This window comes from Cyprinodon variegatus, unplaced genomic scaffold, assembly GCF_000732505.1.
Source record: "Cyprinodon variegatus isolate N-32 unplaced genomic scaffold, C_variegatus-1.0 Scaffold69, whole genome shotgun sequence".
Lineage (NCBI taxonomy): Eukaryota > Metazoa > Chordata > Actinopteri > Cyprinodontiformes > Cyprinodontidae > Cyprinodon > Cyprinodon variegatus.
Genome location: NW_015150522.1, coordinates 1,269,384 through 1,291,970, shown reverse-complemented (window position 1 = coordinate 1,291,970; position 22,587 = coordinate 1,269,384). Strand labels below are relative to the sequence as shown.

General features: G+C 37.1%; 1 protein-coding gene across 2 annotated transcripts in view; it reads left to right on the top strand.

Annotated features, from left to right (window-relative positions):
- The window catches only part of LOC107083184 (ubiquitin carboxyl-terminal hydrolase 22), a 28,895-nt gene that overhangs the window by 575 nt on the left and 5,733 nt on the right, over positions 1–22,587 (top strand). The window contains exons 2-8 of one of the 2 annotated variants that reach the window (XM_015372196.1): positions 511–543; positions 12,629–12,761; positions 16,639–16,752; positions 16,858–16,959; positions 17,858–18,024; positions 21,544–21,703; positions 21,944–22,049. In XM_015372196.1, coding sequence (XP_015227682.1) covers positions 511–543; positions 12,629–12,761; positions 16,639–16,752; positions 16,858–16,959; positions 17,858–18,024; positions 21,544–21,703; positions 21,944–22,049 — 815 coding nt within the window. The remainder of the gene's footprint in view (positions 1–510; positions 544–12,628; positions 12,762–16,638; positions 16,753–16,857; positions 16,960–17,857; positions 18,025–21,543; positions 21,704–21,943; positions 22,050–22,587) is intronic. The other variant, XM_015372197.1, reaches the window with a different exon arrangement.

The following is a 22,587-nucleotide window of genomic DNA, read 5'->3' as shown; positions in this document are numbered from 1 at the left end:
ATACACAGCTGAACGAAATTACGGTCCAACGGCTCAAGTAGCTAGCTCTGCGGTTAGCCGCCGGTGAGTTAGCTGCTGTGGGTCTGAACTGCAAGGACCGGTTGATTGTTTGCCACATTGGAACTTAAAAAACTGCAGCCTGTCTTTGGGCGCTACACCTGAGATTTGGCTGAACGGTGTTGTTTAGTGGTTAATTAAACGTAAAAGGGAACAATTGTGGCGACAAGCTGCCATTACCTCACCAAATATGAACCCATTGTGCCCCCCCCTCCTTCCTCTTCCTCAAACACGAGTGGTGTGGAGTTCTCCCTCAGGTCTGCGTGGACCACAGCTTCCCTGCAGCCATCGAAAACGCGATTACACTTCATCACCATTTCTCTTCTCTTTATAGTTTTTATTTGAAATTCAATAATTGCTTTAATTCTGGTGATTTATTGTGCATCATTGCATTGCAACAGAAGTGTGCTTCTCTTATAAGTTGTACGTTTTTATGTCGTTGTAATAAATCAGGTGCTTCAGAGTGATGCAGGATGGACAGATCTGGTGAGTTGATGCTGCCCCCCCCCCCCCCCCATCTTCACTGACATAATGCAGGTAGAGCAGATGCATAAGCCATGGATTGCCTTCCTTCCCCAGTGCCTCTTTACTGAAAGTAAAACAAAAAAGGTGAAAAGCAATATAAGCAGAAGAAATGCGTCAGATATTTGCACCAGATGGCTCAACAGTTTAAAAAAATCTGAATAAAATGTGAGATAAGACCAATTCAAAGTAGCCATTCTTAAAAATTACATAAAAAGTGCATTTATTTTGTAAATTTGCATTTTATTCATTAAGAGATGTCTTAGAAAACTAAAATCTTTGGGAAATTATTCCTTTATAAGTCTAAACAGTTCAGGTGGGTGATAGCTGTCCTTTTGTTGACCCAACTAGACATCCACAAGCTTTGGTCAGAGAATGGTCAGCCCCTAATGATCCTCTCAGCAGACCTAAGTGGTTGTTGCAGTGCAAACCTGTTGTTTTGTGGATAAGCTAAACGATACAGTGATGGATGAGCACTGGTGCTGGCTGAAGAATTGCACTGTAGAAGATGACCAGCAGCTTTTTAAGGTCTTTGTTTTTCGACGAACTATTCATGTCCTGAAAAAGAGTAGGTCAAAGGCATTGGAGGTAAACAACATGGATAATGTTGCTGATGAAGCTCACAACAGCTCCAGATGGTTTTTACCACACTAGTGGACCAGCCGATCCAACTCACGTCTGCATGCGGACCTGTAATTGTCGGTAATGGGGCCAATAACAGTGGTGTCATCTTCAAACTTCAGGAGTGTAATCCCATCTGTCTGCATCGTTGTAAGGAAACAGCAGGGCCTTGTGATGCTTTAGCACTAGTCCCTAACGGATTGTATGATGACGTAGCTCAAAGTGATGGATTTAACCAGTGATGGTGGACTTTTTTTGCACTTGGATGATAGTGGAATGTTGTTGATTATGTTTTTTAAACCCTTTCATGCTGCTTCTGGATCAGTAGCTGTTTAGCAGCTGTTTAGATTCTGACCCTAGATTCTCTTAGAAAAAGGCTTAATTTCAAGATATTTTAAAGACTAAAAGATAAAGAAATTCAGCTTGTATAAAAAAAAACAAAATACAGTATGCATTTTGTGTATTATAATTAAATTAAAATCTTCCACTGTAGGGTTTCAGCGATAATAAGTAGGCTAAATTAAGATATGGTCATCTATAAGGCCCGTATATATTTGGTTAACAGATACTTGAAAATATAAACAGACTATCTGGTTTATTTAAAATGTCATATAATTTAAAAGACAAACATTTCAGTAATACGCTCTGGGTATGTTGCTTAGAGGAATCAGAAGAGAAGTTCCATGTATTTTTCTTTAAATATTTTTTGCTATACAGTAACTTAAAATGGCTCATAAATGAAATGCTCTTATTAAAGGTACTCTACTATCCACACCCCAATCAAGCCTTTGGAGCTAAACATTGTGCTATAATTTCTATCATTCAAATCAGAAAAGCAAAACTTTTATTTGCTAGTGCTAAAATTTTTATTTATAAAATGTTTAAGTATATATATCATTACAATTTAAGGATTTTTTTTTCTTAAGGCTTTTAATGAATGAAAGGAACTCTATACCCGCCTACAAATTACGACCGGCAAGAGAACCTTCCTTAGGAAAATAAAATATTTATTTATTTCTGGTTGTGGTTATGCGTGTGATTATTAATTCATCTCAGGATGTGTTTTTGAAGCAACGTCTTAAAGGAGGAGGTTGAAGTCTGGTCTCATTGAATTCCATTTTGGGGATAAAATCAGAGGTCTTTTACCTCATGCTTTTGCAGAGCCTCCTAGCTGGTGTGACATGCAGAGCAGCAGTCGTGCTCCACACAGGGATTAATTTACTACATCCATGAGTTCCCAGCTCCAGTATTTTCCTATCAATGCATACACTAAATCTGGATCTCCATTTTGATCCAAAAGTGAGAGCAGTAGATTGAAGTAGCAGGAAGTGTTATGATTTTGTATGATTACTGTCTGTTTTCAAAAAGACGAGCATAAAGCTGCATTGCTCACTGCTTATTCATCCTCCAACAATGGCACAAATGAAAAGCGGCTCAAATTTAGAGCTGCATTCTCAATAGTTTCATGGTAAGAATATTTCAGGAGCTTTTCTCTTTATTTTACTCTGCTTTTACACATTTTCAGAAATAATTTTGTTTTTCACCAAAAATTAATTTAAAGCTTCTCTTATACTCTACCCACAGTTGAAATCAATTCCAATGCAACGTTTAAGAGCTGATCTGTCACCTGCTCTGTGTGCGGTCAGAACTCTGCTTTGGTAACGTGTTCACTGGAAACCTAAAGGTTTAATTTTCTTGGTCTCTGAGTAAACCTAAAACTTTCATTCTACAGATTTGTGGATATGTTCATCATTGAAAAGAAATCACTGTGTGGCCTGAAACCATTATTGCCTTTGGCTTTGAATAGAAATGGGTGTGTGTTGCATTAGGTCTGAGTTGGTTCAAAGCTGATTGTAATGCTTACGTAATATTTGGTTGTGCTTCATTACGTTTCATTCTGCTCATTTGAGTTAAACGACTCAGCCTACCAGATAGTCAAAAGTCTCAGCTTCGTCACACCTGATTGATAGAAAGACTACAGCTGTTATTTACCAATGCAAGACAAGAAGAATAAAAATCTGCTAATATCCTTTTTTTGTTCCCATCAGTCCTACTTGTTTTCCTTACTATTCTTTTGTCAAACTAGTATTAGAGTACCGGCATTTAATATGAGATTTCAAAGCAACCTTTTACCATAACGGTCTTTTTTTTCCCCCATTTAGATAAAATTATCTTGATAAGATAATTAACAGTGAATTTAGTAATTGGTTGCTGTTTAGTCGGTGAACTAGGTGGGTGATTAGGGGAATGTTTAAAGAGCCTTTTATTGGTGATTTGATTGAATAGACATATTTTGTGAAAGATTTTGAAGTTAAATTAATATGATTGATGGCAACTGAAGACCTGAGAAGTTTTGAACCATCTCTTTTTTTGCAATTGCAGCAACAAATCTTTAGGTGTAAGACTTTACCACTTTATTCCAGTGAATTTATTTTGGAATTCCTGAATAAACCAGGCATCTTTCTATAGATTTAGTTTGATTCAGGCTTGGACTTTTTTTGGTCCACTTTCAGACTATTCCACCATAACCCTCTTTGTATTTTCGTCACCGTTGTCTTGCAGAAGACATCCCTCCAGTCTCTAACAAGTTTATTTTGAGGACAGCTCAGTGTTTACCCCAAGCATCTTGCCATTATCTCTGACAAGCTTTATTATTGTTGTGGGTAGCACCATAATACTGCTACCACAGAGGTTCATGGTCCAGTTGTATTTTATGAGGGGATGTTTAGGTCAAATTTGTGGTTAATGGTTTTCCTTCCAACAGATTACTCCCAGCTGAGCACTGCATCTCCTTCAGAGTTACAAATAGCCTCTGCTGTGTCTCACCAATAACCATTGCTTGCCTGTATCCTTAGGTATCCATCCGTGTTGGCCTTCAAACCACTATATTTGTTCTGAGATAGTAAAAAACACAGAGTTTTTCTCTAAAGAGAAGTTGTAGATGTATGCACAGTGCACAAAAATGTACAATTTGAATTCTACTTTACATTTATATTAGTAAGTGTTGGTAAAATACTATTTTAGTATCGCATTTGCGTTGACAAGATGTGAAACTCCATGGATGTTTTTGTAAGGCACTATATGGAATCTATATTTCTAAATATTGGTCCTACTACTTTCAAAAGGATTAAGTGCATAATCTGGGTTTGCCAGAGATATTTCACATCAAAGATGCACTTTCATCAGAGCTATTGCGTTAGGTTGTGTACGTATTAAATTAGATGAAAGTGTGATGGCTTAAACTGACCGTATTTAATGTTGGATCTGCTTTGGAGAATTGGCTGTTACTTTGATTAAAAATGGAGGAATGTGATCATAAACCTCTCGGCGCTAAGAGGTAAAAACAAAACCATCCACATCATCTCCAACCCTCAAGTGCTAACCAAGATGCACTATGCAAAAGGGGTTGCTAGGGATAGAAACCGTATATATTTTTTAAAGCATTAAACATTTATGTTTCTCCTCTAGTCTTTTTTCTTTTCACTTTGACGCACATATTCTTAAGCACAAATGCGCTGAGGCATGATTAAATCCACAGAGTGGTTGGTTTTGGTGTTGTGAGCAGATCTTTGTCAGATCCATCTCCATCACATTATGGGCCTCCTGCTCTGTGACTCATCAGCATACATTTGGAGCAGCTAGAGCTATTCCTACAGACTGCTCATGCTGCTTGCTTGTTCCTCTTTTGCCTTTGCTCCCACGTTACTGTTTCCCTCTTTTTTTTTTTTTTTTTTCCCCTGCTTTCATTTTTCTCTCCTTTCGATGTCAGCCTTGTTAAAGCCATGATTCATGTTGCTTCCTGAATGTGTTGTTGCAGATTTATGTGCTGAGAAAAGCAAATGTTCATATGGCTCATATTTTATAAAATAATATATCCAATGATTGCACATAACCAAAAAGCTATACTGAACCCTGATATATCTTTTCTTTGTTATCCTTCCTTTTTAGTCTCTCATGCCTGTGCCTTATAGATGATGCTCAGTAGTTGTGGTGATGTCAGATGTTGGATTTGGCCCCTATCCAGATCTGATTCCTGCATGTCTGTATGCTTTCTGTCACTCCTGTTTTGTCTGATGTGGCTTTTGGTTTGTCAGTCATGATGACTTTGGTAAAATGACTCAGTCCAAACAAATGTAAAGCCCTCTATGGGTAATCTGCGTTCAGATGCGTCACCGTCCTGTTTGCCTTTCAGTTCTTTAGCCGCAGATACTCCATCATAATATGCTTCTATGTCCAGCAGCTTCTTGCAGTTTTAAAGCACTTCTTTTTCTGTTACTGTTGCTCTTTTTTTCTCATATTATATGTTTAAGTCCCTAGAAATGATCGGAATCGACGTCTGGAAATCAGGTTCAACCAGGAAGTGCTGGATTGCCGCTTCTCAGTGCACCAACAAAGGGAACTAAATAATAGTTTTTATTGGTTGGTGATTTTTTTTTACAGGGAACACCATGATCTAAGCCTCAGAATAAGAAACTTCCTTGACCTGCAAAAACAACACGAGCAGCTCCATGAAATCCATTTAACTCCACTCGTCTTCTGTCTTTTTTATCTTTCCTTTTCTCCCCTCAATGTGAAACGATCCTCGTGATTTCAGTGCTCAGCTGAACGTGGAAAAGCCTTTTTGCTATAAAACTCGGTGGTAGGGGTTTGAGCTAGCCCAAGGCAGCCATCCAGCCCCCCCAGAACCACCATCTGGCTAATGAGCTGTCCATCACTTTTGTGTCTGTTTAAGCCCAGAACCCAAAGGCAATCAATCTCTGTGTGGACACTCTGTTGTTGCATACTGGTTAATCTTTGGATGACATATTTTTTTTTCTACTTTAGATCTAATGTATAGCAGTAATCTAAAGAAAAGTATTTTGTTTAAAAAAAATTTGAAAATGGGTGGCGGAAGATCGTAGAAAGATAATGGATTCAATTGATCGGCTTTTTATATGCTCACATGGCGAGCTGATAATAGCTGTCTTATGCCTCTATGCTTTAAGATTTTTCCAGAAGCTAATGGCTAAAAGAGATTTTTTTGTCCCCCCCCCCCCCCCTTAATACTATTAAGTGATGGGAGAAGAGAAATATTTAGGCAAAATACCTGCTTTTCAGTCCATATTTTCCATAGGATAATTTGGAAGTTAAATTTAAAATGACCTCATCTCTAGTTGAGTTACTCATAATGTATGTCTTCTGCATGCACTTCCTGCTCCATTTTTTTTTTAAATGATTCCATGGTGCTTTTTAAAAAATAATTCACATCTTGTCATGTTTCAACCACAAACTTGTTCTTATTGAGATTACCATTAAGTAGAATTTGTTTCTACCAGCTTTAAGCATCTAGAAACCAAATTTGTTTGCACATTATCCTTAAAAAACTTCAATCTCAGTGAGAGAGCATCTGTTGATCTAATTTTAAGTCGACAATTTAAGAAATTAAAATAGAATATATACTTGTGTAAGGGAGCGCATACAACTTCATACCTGTTGTGCATTATCACAGATTGATTCCATTTCACCTACTATTTTCGTAGAACTAATGAAACCCTGACTTTATAGCCAGGCGTTTGGGGTCTAACTATAACATCCCAATAGCAATTTGTGACTGTATGAGGATAAGCCACGCACTCTAACAATCCCTGACGTCCAGGAACTCAGGGATTTGTTAGGATGAGGTGAAAATGCGTGCTCAAGCAAAGCTCCACACACTGTCAACAGAGACCACTCCAAGCAGATGGAAGAGAAAAAGAAATCGTATTAAAAATTAGTCTCAAGGGCATTTTGCTGGCAGTGCATATTGAATACATTTTACCAGGGCAGAAATGGGGGGGTTGCCATTTAAAATGCTATCTTGTAAAGGCACTGACAGACACCATCCCTATGGGTTCAGTTGGCTGCAATGAGCATCACTGCAAGTTTCTCCATCTTACCTTCTCTTGTTCAAATTAAATATAGATTTAGAGGGGTGTGTGTGGTGTTTTGTATGAATCTATTTGGATACTCTGAAAGTCTATTGGCCAGCTTTTTTTGCAGAATGCTTTTGCAAGCATTTGCAGGCCTTGTAATTTCAGCTGAATGCATGTGCATTCAGAGACTTATAAATGCTATGTAGAGTGGTGAGTCACTGTTCTCATATAGCAATGTGCCCCTCCATCTTTGTTTTTGCAGCAGCTAGAAAGTATTCAGCAGATCCAGATGTTTGTCCACAGTGTAGTTGTCATTTTCTCTTCTTAGTTACAGCACATCTTATTAGCATCCACAGTAATACATTGTTATTTAAGTTGAAAAACAAGAGAAGCAGTGGCTATATAAAAAAATACAAACACGATTATACAAACATTAAAGATATTTGATGCTTTATTTAGAACATTAGAGGATTTATAGGCTATAATTGTTATTTGTTATTGTCTTAGTCAAGAGGCTGTGGTCAGATTGGTCTATAAACGGAATGGTGTGTGGCAAAGTACCTCTATAGATCATTCTAAACATGCCATCACACCAATGAAATATGATAGTGCTAGAACCATGCTTTGTTGCGGCTATCATTTGGTGACAGGAAGCTCTAAAGAAAATCTTTTGAGAAAACGACTTAAGTCTAATAATCCCGCTGAAATAAAAAACAAACAAAAGCATAAACAAGACTGTTACATGGCTCAGGAGGCCAACATTTTTAATAGTTATGGTCTTGAGGAAGATTTCATGTTTAATGTTGATGCAGGCTGGATAAAGGATAATGTGATATGGACAGACGATTGCTACCTGTGCAGCAATGGTCTCAGTAATCTGAGCCAGCAGCTGATCAATAGGCGATCTAATAGAACATTATAAGGCCCCCGGCAAGACTGCTAAAAGTGAAAAAGACTGGAACGGCCATGGTAGGGGGCAGAAGGCTGATCTATAGATGTCCTGCTCTGTGAGGAAGTGTGGAAGCAGAGGAGACTGAGGAAAGGAGGGCAAGGCGTGGCATTCACTGGCTTGTGTATGTGTTGGACTTGTGGTGCATCGAGGGGAAAGTAGACGAGCTGCTTTTGGAGGGTGCACAGAGAGGCACTTAATGCGCTCATTTAAGATTTTGCGTATCAATGTTTTCTCAATTTGATAAACACAGGTCATGTTCTCTGCCATTTAAGAAATTCACTTTTTATCTTAATAGAAGTCATATATGTAGATAAATATCATTGAAAACTAAGTTAAATTTTTGCAAATTCTTTTGAATAGCCTTTACTGCTGTATTATCACAATCCATGTCTACTATCCATGCCTGCTACAGCTCAGCTCGTATGCAGACACGACTGGGAAATTAATTTTTCCTGCCAGTTTCAATAGATATAATATTATCATGTTACGTTAATGTTGAATTCAATGCAGTGTTCTCACCAGGAGTTTTTTAAGGGGGGGTGTGGACACACCTATATTGTATCTGCTAATTAAGCTGGCATGTTCATATTCACCCCTTAAGATGCAACTATCCTCCTGCTGCTGCGTAACGGGGAGCTAACGCAGACCGGAGCAGCAACACTGCGTTTTAGAGGGTAGATAAAAAAAATAAATAAATAAAAAACAGCTAGACAGACACAGTTTGGTAATCCTTCCTAACCATGTCACTTTACCCCTGGTTTTTAAAACTAGCTCTGTCTGCTGGCAGTGCATGTGTTCAGATATATTAAGCTTCAGGGTGAGTCCATGACAGCGTCTGAAGGGCATAAGTGTGCAAATAAGGAGGTAAATGTGTTTCCACAGTCATCATTAAAAGTCTGTGTATTAGTCTAATTTCAGTGTAAACTGGGTTTTTACTGAAATGGGCTGGACAGAGCCGTGGGGAAGGGAGCCCACATGTCGGTCAAAGAGCTGATATGACCATAAAAAGGCTGCATAAAGGACATGATTTGAGTTTAACGGGGACAAATGAGACATTGTTGTCTTAGACTGCTCACATACATCCACTTATTTTAAATAGCTGTCCAGCAAATGTGTCAGAATCTACTGAAAACTTTTGTTTGCATATAATATTTAATAGCAGCAATCTCATTAATTTAACATGGTAATTAAAGTAAGCAAACAACACCAAATATGATGGATTAGAGAGGAATATGAAGAATTTGGATAAGTAAAGTATGGTAATGAATAATCTTAGAGGAATAGTTTTAAATGATTCTCAGGTGGATTTTTTTATCAGTTGTAATGACACTTTTGTCATTTTATTCACTCAGTCAAAGTCAGGTGACAATAAATGTTGGAGGAATACTTTTGATCTATGTTGCTTATTCTACTGAGCTAATTTTCTCCTGTTATTAAGGCTTTAGCATACAAGGAAGAGGTGGACACAGGAAAAATATTTCCTCTTTCTTTTAAAAATAAAACCTGCATAGAAAACGCACTATTGTTTAGTACAGCATTGAATGTTGCATAGAGGGCAGACTAGTTTGGCTAGCTTATGTAGGTGGGTTAGTAGTTAACTGTTTACACCACAAACTGTCCACAATAACCTCTTTAGAGTTTGATAACACACTAGAAATCCCCCGAGGGATTCCCACTCTTCTTATTTTACAAATATTCAAAGAGCTTATATAATACTGACAAAATCTTACCTCTTTGGAGTGCATTACTTTGTAACATGTAAATACTTATTTCATCAGTGATGTAGTCTTTTTTTTTTTTTTTTTTTTGGTCTACATTTTGTTCTACTTGCATTTGTACTTTCACCCTATGGCTGAAAACTGTGTTCAATAATAATCCAATAGCAGGATATCAATAATTCAGATTTTTCTCACTTCTCACTGAACGCAACTCAACAGACTATTGCATAAGCATGAACTCTTTCACTCCATTAATGATCATGGTGGATGGTCTATATATTTTTTGTTTTATTGTTAAATAAATGAGAACTAACCTGTATGAGCATTATAAACACAACTTATTATACATCTTATACTATTTTTGTTACTTTTCTATAGAGCAGAGCAACAAAAATATTGAATATTTTATGATTTACCAAATAATTAGCAATTTTTTATACATATATATTAACTCTGTGTTCTTTCAAAAATGTATAAATTAAGATGAGAGATTTTAAAGCCAATACTATTTTAACAGTAATAATCACTGCTTTTACTTTTTTGTGCTGAAATGACCTTTTGCGATATTTTAACCATAAATTATGGTGGTTGATATGATTTGATACTGATTCTCTTATAGATTATTAATATTGTATTAATGGCTAATAACAAATATTTAAGGATAATTCCCAACCCTTGGGTTACCAGCATGACAAAACCACACTGCTTTTATTGCTTCTCTGCTGTAAACACTACCCTAACAGTACTATAGCATCACCATCACTGACCCAAACAAATATTATAAGTTGTTCCAGTTTTAGCTCAGAGGCCCATACTAATACATAAAAAAATTACAAACATCTGCTGATCTTCAAATTCTTACCTGTGAGACTCTCACACTGGCATCTACCTGTTTCACTCCTGCTATCTAAGCTACCCTTAAGAGGAAAAAAATAGACGAGATCCTAAGTGAATGTCTTAAATAACTCTTTTTGGACTCATCGCAAATCTGTCTTGATAACCTCAGCCTCAGACATTTAACCAATGTCAGGACCTGGAACAAAAAACTTGACCAAAACAAGAATGCAGTATATTCTAATTTACTACTTTGCAAAGCTCAAAATGTACAACTTTCAGATGAAGTCTAAGTGACACCTGAAATAACAGCAGACATTTAGCTGTAGAAAATGCAGTTTCTGTCTAAAACCCTCTCATGTCTCTGCTTCCTCTGATCTGAGTTCACTTGCAATTCTTAATTATTTCCATCATAACCTGTTGGTCCTTGGGTATGGTTTGTTCATGGATTGAAAACAAATGTCAGTTTTTGAGATTGCAATGCTGCCATAGTTAAAGCAGCACTAAGTACGGTACTTTTTGTGTTGTGTTCCCTCTACATGACCTTTTAAAAATAGCACCGTTGTAAACACTGACTTCCCTCTGCGAGTTGCGCACCCTACAGCTACAGTGCTGTCACCCTCTAAGCATCTGGTAGATGCATATCAACCAAATATCTTAACAGGTGGCCAGTATTGTACATAATCTACTTTATACTAGTGCACAGCAGCGTTGTCGCTTCAATTTGTTCCTTTCATACAAGCCAGTTAGCTGTAAAGGCCTGTTTAGTAAAACATGATTCAACCTCTCTTTGTTCTATTGTGGCATGCTAAAAATCAATCTCTAAAGTCAAGATGGTTAGACCAAATCCCGGTACCATGTCTGCTTCTTTATTTTTGTTTGTGGGCCTGCAACGGAACAAAAGCCTTGTCCTAATTCACTGTTCTGTGAGCTCTGTCTCAATCTAATTCTCGGTTTTCCCTTCCTTCCCTTCTGTAACACTCGCCCAGTCATGTCATAAGCCTCAAAATAAATAAATTATAAACTGTTCTATAATTCCCTCTGCGTAGTGGTGATATTGTGGGACAACCTGTTTTATCGCCAGTAAATTGATCAACCTGTAGCTTATAGTTAGCATTTGACATATTAGCTAGCTATTCATCTTATTTGTACGTTTTTAGGTGCTTCGTACCAGATATAAAATCATAGAATACAATGAATATTCCATCAATAACTACTATGAAGTTATTAATCAAATTTGAGGGTCCTGTAGTCCAAGTTTCTAAAAATTACCTTTGTTGATAATAGTGGAATGAATATGTCCTTTAGAGGGTGTGGTCTTACTTCTTCCACTATTGAACTGTATTTTATGTGCAAGAGATTCAGACAAGGATACATGCATATAATCAAGTGTACGTTAATTAAAACTTGTATTTTAGTCCAGATTATTCTGCAGTACATATTTTAAATGCCCGTAAAGGAAAGCTTCAGCTGTTGCATTTTTTTGTTCATTCCCAAAGACTAATCCTGTTAAGAAAAAAAAATGCATTATCAAGTTCTAAAATGTCCAGAAATTATACTTCTAGTGGCAGCTCATCAAGCATTCACATGCACAGTTTTGCAGGTTGCTTCAAAAATATAAACCAAAGCAATGGCACACAGCTACTGCTGATGTTTTGCCTGTGTGCCTCAGACAAATTTTGCTCGTCTCTTCCAGTGCGCTTGCCAAACAGTAAATCCCATCATCGCCTGTGTGTGTTAAGGATCCTACGTGGAAATATGTTGTTTTTCGACTGTATTTGATTTGTCAACAGGCAGAGCAGCCATCAGTCTGCTTTTATGTCAGGTTTATTCAAGCAATGTGTTCTCTGAAGTGTTTAGTGGAGCAACTGGAAAATAGAAATCTGTTTCAGCTGGCAAAGAGTTCGTCTCTGTATACTTCCCACTCACCATGAGTGTTCTGTTATCTCCTTCTTCTCTCACTCACTAGCTTCTCTCTCTTGTCTTCACCAAAACCCCCATCCTCCCTGTTTTTTTATGTATTTCTTTTACAGGCCAAGTCGTGTATCTGTCACATGTGTGGCGCCCACCTGAATCGACTCCACTCTTGTCTGTACTGCGTCTTTTTTGGCTGTTTTACAAAGAAACACATTCACGAACACGCAAAAAACAAAAGACACAATCTAGGTAAGTACCCCGTTGTTTCAGAACTGGTATTGCATCCCAGTATATTTTATAGTTGTCCTTTCTGTTAGTAACTACTTTCACATGAATCTTTACTATAAATTTTATTTTTTTCTACTAAAATACATGAACTTTTGAAATATTTTCTAATTTATTGATATGTACATTAGTCATCAGCAGCAATCTGAACTTAAAGTCAATAGGTATTCATAAGGAGGTAGTCTATATAAAGGTTCTAAGCCTCATCTATTAATTTTAAAAACTACCTTAGCACCACAATACAAAAAGGGGCTTTACACACACTCAAGATTTATTTTACCACTCTTTTGAGAACGACTTATCGTGCATTACAGAAATGTTGCCCATCTACTGTGAATTTGATCTGTGTGTGGGGATGTTTTTTGGTTACCTGACAGGGACAGTATAAGGCCAAATTCTGAGGAATATGCTACATTATGGGGACCTACATGTCCTAATATGAACCTGTCAAGTGTTTCCCATGAGAAACAGGTTGGGGACTAAGTTGTTGAGTTATAGCTAGATTTGTATTAGAATGGGTGTTGTTAGGGTAAGGGTTTCAGTTAGTTAATAAAAATGAATGGAAGTCATGACATAGTCCCCATAAGGATTGCAAAATATAGCCCTGCGTTGATGATTGTGTGTGTTGTATACATTTATAGAGGGACTGATCTAATACTTGGATATCAGCTGCCCTATTTACTTATTTGCTGGATCGGATATCAGATGAATGATGCCTAGTCAGTGTTTACATCCATTCATTTCTATTTTTATTGATATACACAGCAATACAGTTAGAGCGATCTAGTGACTTCAATTTTATGATTGCAACGCTGATTACGCTATCATGCAGAGCAAACACAATAGCTAATGATGATTTATATCTGTTAATTTTTTACCTTTGTTAAAAATCTTTACTCACATAGCAGGATATAAAGTTATTTCAGTAAACAGTTATATTGGATCCATATCGGATATTGGTCAATATTCTCAGCCTATGTATCGTATTGGATCAGTAAAAAAAATAGATTGTTCCAACTTAAAAAGTGATATGTATAATTAAAAAACTCATTGTTACCTAAATAAATTATATATTCTTTTTTATATTTTTCAACCACGGATGTCGTCCGTGTACACCTAAATTCGGCCAAATATATATCCATGGTCAGCTGTCAATTTTTTACGGTCATAGTATCTTAATTCATATGTCTCAGCTAATATATTCAATGGTTGAAATAAGAAATAGGAGTTCTTTACTTTACCTTTGAGTTCCGTCCCAGTGTTCACGGGGATGGACGTCTGTGTCTTCAGCAGGCGTAGAGCTAACAGAACTGGCAGTGTTGCGAGGCAAGGGCTCAAACATGTATGGCTGTAAGCCTTCTACACCAAAGGAAGCTTCTGCTTGGGAACCTACTAGCACTAAGTTGCTAACTGGTTAGCGAGATGCTTCCGACAAACTGGCCACAATCAAACTTGCTTGCAAACCTTCTGCCACAACAATCCCGCCCTCTTGATAAATGACCAGTCACATTCAATATATTCACTCATGTTCACTCGTGCACCACTCGCGGAGAATTCGGAAATGCAACGGTTGGAGCAGCAGTTTTCCTACGACTTTAAGAAAATGTTTTGATCCCAATGCTTACCGTGAACAGCTTTAGTGAGAAACTAGCTCTTTGTAGCAAAGCGGTCCAGCTGGGTTTAGCATCTCCTAGCAGCAGCCGCATAATCACTAATCTTCTTTGGGTAACGCTCAACTTTTCCTCCTTTTTTTTTCTCATCTGCATTACCACTTGTGATTTTTATATTGTCATAAATGCTTACATGCTCCGCTTCAAATTGAAAAGGTCTAATGTTGCATATTACTGTTTTGGCTGAACAGCGCTAGTGCAACAGGACATACCATATATCTGTTACCCAGAATGCATTAAAGCATAAAAATGCCGACGTCCATGTAATATTTTGCTTTATTAAAACTAAACAGCTTACAGTATTTTATTGTATAGTATTTACATTGAGAATAGATATTTTGCAAATAAAGTTTATTTTTACAACTAATCCTTGATCCCTTAAAAAGCTTAAAAACTTAATTAAACTCAACTCTTTGGTTAAAGACACCCAAGTGAAGGAGTAAAGTATTAATTAGCTTTGAGCTATACAGGAGCTGTTCTGACATTGGCTCTCTGCTCATCACTGCTTCAAATCAAATTAGTCCAAACTCCCGAGCGTGCTAAACGGTTGAATGGCAAGCTTCACCCTCAGGGCTCCTTTTAATGCTGTTTTAACCTGTTTGTTCTAAACATTCTCACTCTTAGATCTCTTCAGACCTTCTTCTCTTTTCATGTCTACTTTCTCTTCCCTCTCATCTCCCCATCTTTTCATTCACTGTTCTTATGCTTCACTCAGGTGAGGAAAGTAATTGATTTCTGTCTATATCAGTGAAGGTCTTTCAGTCAATATATTCTCCCCTCTTCACTGCGGTATTCCCTTTTTCCTCTATCTTAAAACTAAAAATTTCTGCCCCTTTTTTTAAGGTTTATGAATAATGCTGAAGCTTACTTTTACAGTGTGGGTAGCGCCAAAAACAGAAATGCGTCCAGTTAAACTAAATATAGGTTGTCACGGCAACAGAGCTGAGGTATTGTTGCTGTGGACTTGGAGGATAGAAGATGGTGGCGTATGTGTTAGTGCATGGGTGGGAGAGGTGAAAGAAATGTGCCTTGAACACTTCAGTTGCATAGTTACTCTGTCTGTGATAAATTGATCACAATTAGATTCTGATGGTATAACTTTGACCAGTTTTGTGGCATTAAAACACATTTTAAAAAAGAAAAAAAATAGCATGATCTTCTTTTACCGTATTTTAATTGGAGAAGAAAAAATATTTAGAATTTTAAAAATTTTTATTTTTCCTACAGCTTTGAAACTGTATATAATAAAAATATATAATTACCACCTTCTAAAGTTAGTAGCTACATTGCAAAAATTTGAATATATGTGAAAGCCATTTTTTTTTTCTTGAAATAACTATTTTAATTAATTGATTGAAGCAGGTATGACAATTAGGCAATGAAACAAAAATAATTTCGGTTTGAAATAAGAAAAAGCCTCTCCATCATCTTATTTCAAGTGCCTAATATCTGATTACCTCATTTTTAAGAGTAACAATACTCAATCCATTAGCAGAACATCTTATTTACCTGATCAAATGAAAGGCAAATATACTTAAGCTATTTTCTGCTTTACTTGGGTTTAGATTAGTTTATGCAGTATATGATTTTGAAAGTTTTGAAAGTTCAGTTTGTAGATCTTTACTTTGGTAACGCTTATTATGATTGTTTTGGTTAATACTAAGATCACGCTTAAAACTGTGCCTCTTTTAAAAGGAAGTGTATTCAGTGCATTTGAAGCCCTAATCATAAGGTTTTACCTGATTACTTCATGTTGAATCTTCCTTTAAAGTAACTGAATTATATATATCATGATGTAGGACATGGTATGAAAAACTAGCAAGAGGAAAATATTTAGATCTCCATCTGAGAAAAAAATATGATCAAAACATAGAAGAAGAATGGGACCACAGTTAATAGTAGCCCCAAGTTTTAGTGCAGCTTATAAAATGAGCTATAATTTTTAAGTTTTTTTTTTTTTTTTATTATAATCATTGACTAAATAGACCTTGCATTCCATTAAGGGGATTTCAAAGGATTCAGACAGATTTTTAGAATTTTTTTTTATCTCTTACTTTGAACAACTGTGGTAAACCAATAAAATACGAAAATGAAAGTGACCCAAACCTACAAACATACATTTGTAAGAACTTATTTATATTTCAACCAGCCTTTTTCTTTCCTCCTTCCAGCAATAGACTTATTATATGGTGGAATATACTGTTTTGTGTGTCAAGACTACATATACGACAAAGACTTGGAACAGATTGCCAAAGAGGAACAGAGGAAAGCCTGGAAATTGCAAGGTATAGCCTTCTGCTTCGCCTCGAACTGAATTAATGACATGTTTTTAATTCATCTCTTCTGATAACTCTCTGTAGTTACATTTTCATTTCTTTTGTATATAACAGGAATTGGGGAGAAATACACAACGTGGGAGCCCACTAAGAGAGAGCTAGAGTTATTACGACACAATCCAAAGCGAAGGAAAATCACTACCAACTGTACCATAGGTAGGCAATAGAGTAAACAGTTCAGCCCTTATGTCTTAATCAAAACAGTTTTTCATCTTTTGACAGTTGTGTATGTTCCTGCTTTTTGTACTTTTGTTCAAGTGTGCTTGAGGTTAGTGTTGCATTTAAGTGTGATACTCAAGGTCAACTGCACAGAGCAGCCCCACAGGCAGAGTGCAGCGAGATGAAGAACACGTTGTTCCCACGGAGATAGATGCCCATCACAAGCTTTGTTTCATCTCGTATTCACTCAAACTGTTGTTTTTTAGCAATATGTTGCCTTCTTGTACTTTGGCGCTCCCTGTTTTATCTGTTTGGACCTTTTATGCCATCAGATCTTCAGACAGATTAACTGGTCTGTCCAACTGACTGATAAATTGTGTGGACTCAGTGTTAGCATGCCAAAACCAGTCTAGAGTGTTTAATCTCTCACTGAGCACCCTCTTCCAGTACTAAACCTTGCTCGGTTTGGATCACACCCAGGCCATGGCTGTGTTCCACCTGTTCAACCAGCCAACAGTAGAGCATTTTATAAATGAATCGGTTCACAGCTTCTTCTCCGGACTCTCACATATTGCTGGCTTCCACATCTCCACCAAAGTTATGTTTATTCTCATGCCATGAATCAAATTGATTTGAAATATAAAAAGTTATTGTTTTGTTTTTTTTTTCGGGGGGGCACAGATGCTCTGATGGTTACTGATTTCAACACAATTCGTATAAGATTGCCTGGATGCCAACAAAACTGTGAAATAGTCCTTTACCACAGTGAGCTAAATATTTACCTGTATAATAAATCAGTTATTTCTGGCTAGAAGTTTCATTCATTTGAAAGCAGGATATGTGCATTCTTCCTCTTATGATGTTCTCACACTTCTACTGTCTTCTCATCCTGCAGGTTTACGAGGGCTAATAAACCTGGGCAACACGTGTTTCATGAACTGTATCGTCCAAGCCCTAACTCACACGCCGCTGCTGCGAGACTTTTTTCTCTCTGACAGACACAAGTGCGAGATGCAATCAAACTCCTGTCTGGTGTGTGAGATGTCGCAGCTTTTTCAGGAGGTATGATGCTAGCTTGTTTTTAGGATGCTTTCGGTGAAATTAAGGTATAACCAATTATGAGGTAGAAAATAACACATGGCTATAGTCAGTTGGTTATAATAACTGTGCAGTGCAGATTTCCTCCCCTTGAGTGTAATCTGCTGCAAAAGACTGAGTCACAAAACCTGGAGAGGAGGATAATATCCTTGTTAAGAGGAATGTACAGAGGCACTAAAATGAATGAAGAGGAAGCATTGTTGAATGCTTTTTGTTGTACCAGATTAGTAATTGAATGTCATGTAGTTTTTCCTCAAAGTATTCCTTCTTTTATCATCTCAAACTGTTGCGTAATGGGAGCCTGACTGCTCCCACACTGCCTCACTGTCTTCCTACATCTTCTCTCTTTGCAGCATACATACAGGCCCACAGATGGCGAGTGGAGCTCTAATGTGTTGAGTTGATTCTCCACCCCCAACACCTTTAACAACACAGACTAGCAGAGCTCAAGTCTCAGTTGATATGTTATTAAGTACATAGAAGAGAGGCGCGGATAGAAAACCTTTAATAGATTATTATAAAATGTGAGCATTAATACCCTTTTATGTTCGGATTTTAATCTAATGTATATTTTATATAACAGATCGAAACTCAATGTTGTGTGACTCGTTACTCACAAATGTAAAGAAGCTTGACACATTTTGAGCTTGCTATATTATAATTTTTGGTTTACTTTACTACTGTTTACCTGCAAAAAATGAAGTGGACTTTAAAATATCTGTAATGATGTGTCAGTATGGTTTCATTTTTCCTATACAAGCCAGTTCCAATTAAGAAATCATAAAGAAGAGAGCTGTATTTAAAACATCTAAGAGTTGAAAAATGAGAATATTGAGCTTCCTTTGCTCTATTTCATTCCAAACTTTCCACTTGGTTCTCAAACCTTTTTTTTTTTTCCTTATACCCTAATGTGCTTCCTGCAGGGTTTGATTTTTCCTGTCATATAAGACTATTGCATGGCACACTATACAACGTGGAATAATTCATATTTGGGACAACATCATATATAATGTGTGCACATTGTGCGATCACTGTTTATTCACTAGATTAGCAACTATTAGCGTTAGGAGTGTGTGCGCCTCATAAACAAAATCCATCTGTGCCGCTACAGACATCGCAAACAAATCTGAAAACAGAAGATTTTGGATTCACTCGGGTTTGAGGAAAAGAGACCAACTTGGGAAGGTGGTTTACTGAGAGTTTGACGGAAAAATTAGATGCAAAAAGCCTTTCAATATTCATTGCATCAAATTCCACTCCAGGCTCTAAAAAGATATAATAACAGGGAGTTTTCTTTTTTATCAGTCTAGCCTACAATCAGAGAATAGGTATAAAATAACCCTCTCGTTTGTGACTGCCATATAATCTGAGGTTGCTGCAGGAGTTGATGCTTCATGTCACAGTTTGATCCAGTTGGAGCAAACAGGACAGGTCTTCCACAACAGAAAATGATTCAGAAATCTGAAACATATTAGTTTTATTTTTTCTTTGTTATGTGGGAAATCATTTGGAGTCTCCTGAGTGTTTCCTGCTGGACCTGCCAAAACTTTCCCCCTTATATACGTTACCGTGGTTGCAGAGGATTCTCATATTGGATAAAAAAAAATTACATCTTTGTATTTATATTGCATGCAATGAAACTGAAATATTTTAATTTTATATTAATAAGTGAAGGCAGTCAAAGGTAGTACTTAAAGATGGCTAATGTGTTAACTTTACATTTATTAGGCTTCTTATTCATTAGCAGTTTTTAAAGTTTACTGGTATACTTTTAGAATTAGCATGTGATATTTGGGCTGATGCTTTTCTGCATATTTTTCTTTGGATCATAAAACTCTTGGAAAGATCACTTTGTGTTCATTTTCTCTATTTGATCTTAATGTGGCACATTTCCAGCAGCAGTCGCATTCCTATTGGTTATTTAGTCGTGGCATGTCATAGTAGTTGTCGCACTGTGGGATTGTTATTATTAAAGGGGCTTAAACAATTAATCAGGTTTGTCGTGATTATTGAAATAATTTTCAACTAATTTAGTGATCGATTGTTAACTGGAGTATAAAGACTCTAAAACATGCCTTTAGCTGAAACAGCAACCCACTTAAAACATTAATTATAAAAAGCATTGTCAAAAAATATATAAATATTTTGCATTTAAGACAAAAAATGCTCAATCCAGAACTCCTGAAGTGGAAAAGTTTTAGTTTCACCTGGTTTAATTCTGTAAAAAATCTTCTTTAAGGAACTTTTTGCCATCCAGTTATTAATCGATTTATGGAAAAAATAATCAACAAATTAATCGATAATCAAAGTAATCGTTAGTTGCAGACAAATTATGAATGTCAGACACAGTCAGAAAACCATTGCAAGTTATCTTCGACTGCAAGATGCTAAACACGGCCATCGTAGAACCTGCTTTACTGTGCAAAGTTAGACCACAGATTTTTTTTCAATACCCCTCACCTTTGTCTGCGGCGGCCAGTAAGTGCCCAGTGTATGCCCGGCATAAGGTGGAGTGCAATACAGTCCACTTCCTAAGACATCTTAAAACCCTTAATTCTGTTTGATGATTGCAACTTTTTACCCCCAAATGTATAATTTATAATTATACACCAAATTAATTATTTGCACAATAATAGGACATTTGTGCTGTTTATTGTATTTATCAATAAATTATAAGTGCTGTTAATATTTAGACCTGAGGCATCTTTGATTAGACAAAGCTGATAATGTTTTAGAGATGCTTTCATGTTCAGTTCCAATAAAACACCATCCCGAGTGTTAAACATGATGGTGGGGGCATCATGCTGTGGGATGTTTTTCCCTCAGCGAGGTTGGGAAAGCGTGTATGAGCTAATAAGAAGCTGGAAAATATAAATGGAGGTGAACCTGTTAGAAGCTGCAAATGACTTTATACTGGAGCAACAACTTAAGCTCTATAACTAGAGATGAAATGGCCTGCTTTAAATCAAAGCACATTAATGTATTCTAATGGATCAGGGACAATAAATGAAATCGTATAACAGCCTCAGCAGCTGTATATTACTGCTGGACACGACCATTAAAGGCTTCTCTGTCTGCTCATTTCTGCAACCTGCCGGTAAAGATGTTTTTTATTGTCAAAGCTTTTTTACTGTCTACATGTCAATACCACTGAGTTCACAACATATCGTTCTTGATGGATTAACAGCTTAGGGACAGGTTTTTTTGGGGACTCCTACTTTAAAAGACTGGCAACTTGTATTGCAGCACAAGATGATTTTACATCGCATCTTAATTTGGACCCTCAAAGTAATTCTTGCCATATGTCTCTGGTCTTAAAACCTTGCCGCCTTTTCCTTCAGCTTTATGGTTATATAGTTAATGTTTTCTCACATTTGAGCCCAATCATAATAATACAGTGTTTTAATTTGTAACCTGAGAAACGGTATGGGGTGAAAGACACATTTTTGCATAGCCTTGTAAAATTTTCCTTTGTATCCTCAGTTCTACTCGGGCCACCGTTCACCGCACATTCCCTTCCGCCTGCTGCACCTGGTTTGGACTCACGCACGGCACCTCGCAGGTTATGAGCAGCAGGATGCCCACGAGTTCCTTATTGCGGCGTTGGATGTTCTACATCGGCACTGCAAAGGAGACACAATAAGTAAGCTTTGCGCATAACACTCTGACCATTCCACCAAGTGAAAAGGTATACTCAGTTGGAAATTTTTTTTATAAATGATAGTCTTTTATACCTGAACTTACTGCAAACATACAGAAGAGAGAGAACCCGATAGTGTTAATGTAGCAAAGCTTACATCTAGTTGTGGAAAAAGGGCAACTGGTTTTCCAGATTGTCCTCTTTGCGTTTGTGTGTTTTAACATCAGTCTTTTTTCCGTGCAGGAGACGACAACGGGAAGAAGACCAACAATCCAAATCACTGTAACTGCATCATTGACCAAATCTTTACTGGGGGCCTACAATCTGATGTTACCTGTCAGGTTTGCCAGTAAGTTTGTAAGACTTGTTGGTGGCTTTTAAACAAAGAGTTTTCATTCCTTTTTATTTACTCATCCCTCTATCTTTACCTACCCTTCGCCCACAGGTAGATCAAAATGTAGGCCGTCTGTTTTCAGATGGTGTTTAACCATGTGGCTCTCCTTCTCCTATTCAAAGAGCCCGGTCCCTGCAGAGCTTCTTTAATGGGGGTTGTCTAGACAGCAGCACAATTGAAGCGCTGCCTGCCTGCCCCCTAGAGCTGTCCTGTCGCATTAACACATGCACACTGCACTGAATTGTAAAGCACCTAGCCAAACTAGCAGGCAAACCTTGCCTATTGTAATATCTGCATTATCTGTTTGAACATTTTCTGAAGAGGTTTGCTGCTTAAAGACTATAAGTGGATAAATGATTAAGGAAAAGAATGCACGAGCTCTTTGAAGGAGGGAGGAAACCTTATGGTGCCAGGTTACTGCAGGGTGGCACTCCCATCATCATAAATGCTTACCGATTTGATTTATTGGTCTCCCACTGGTACCCTTTTAGTA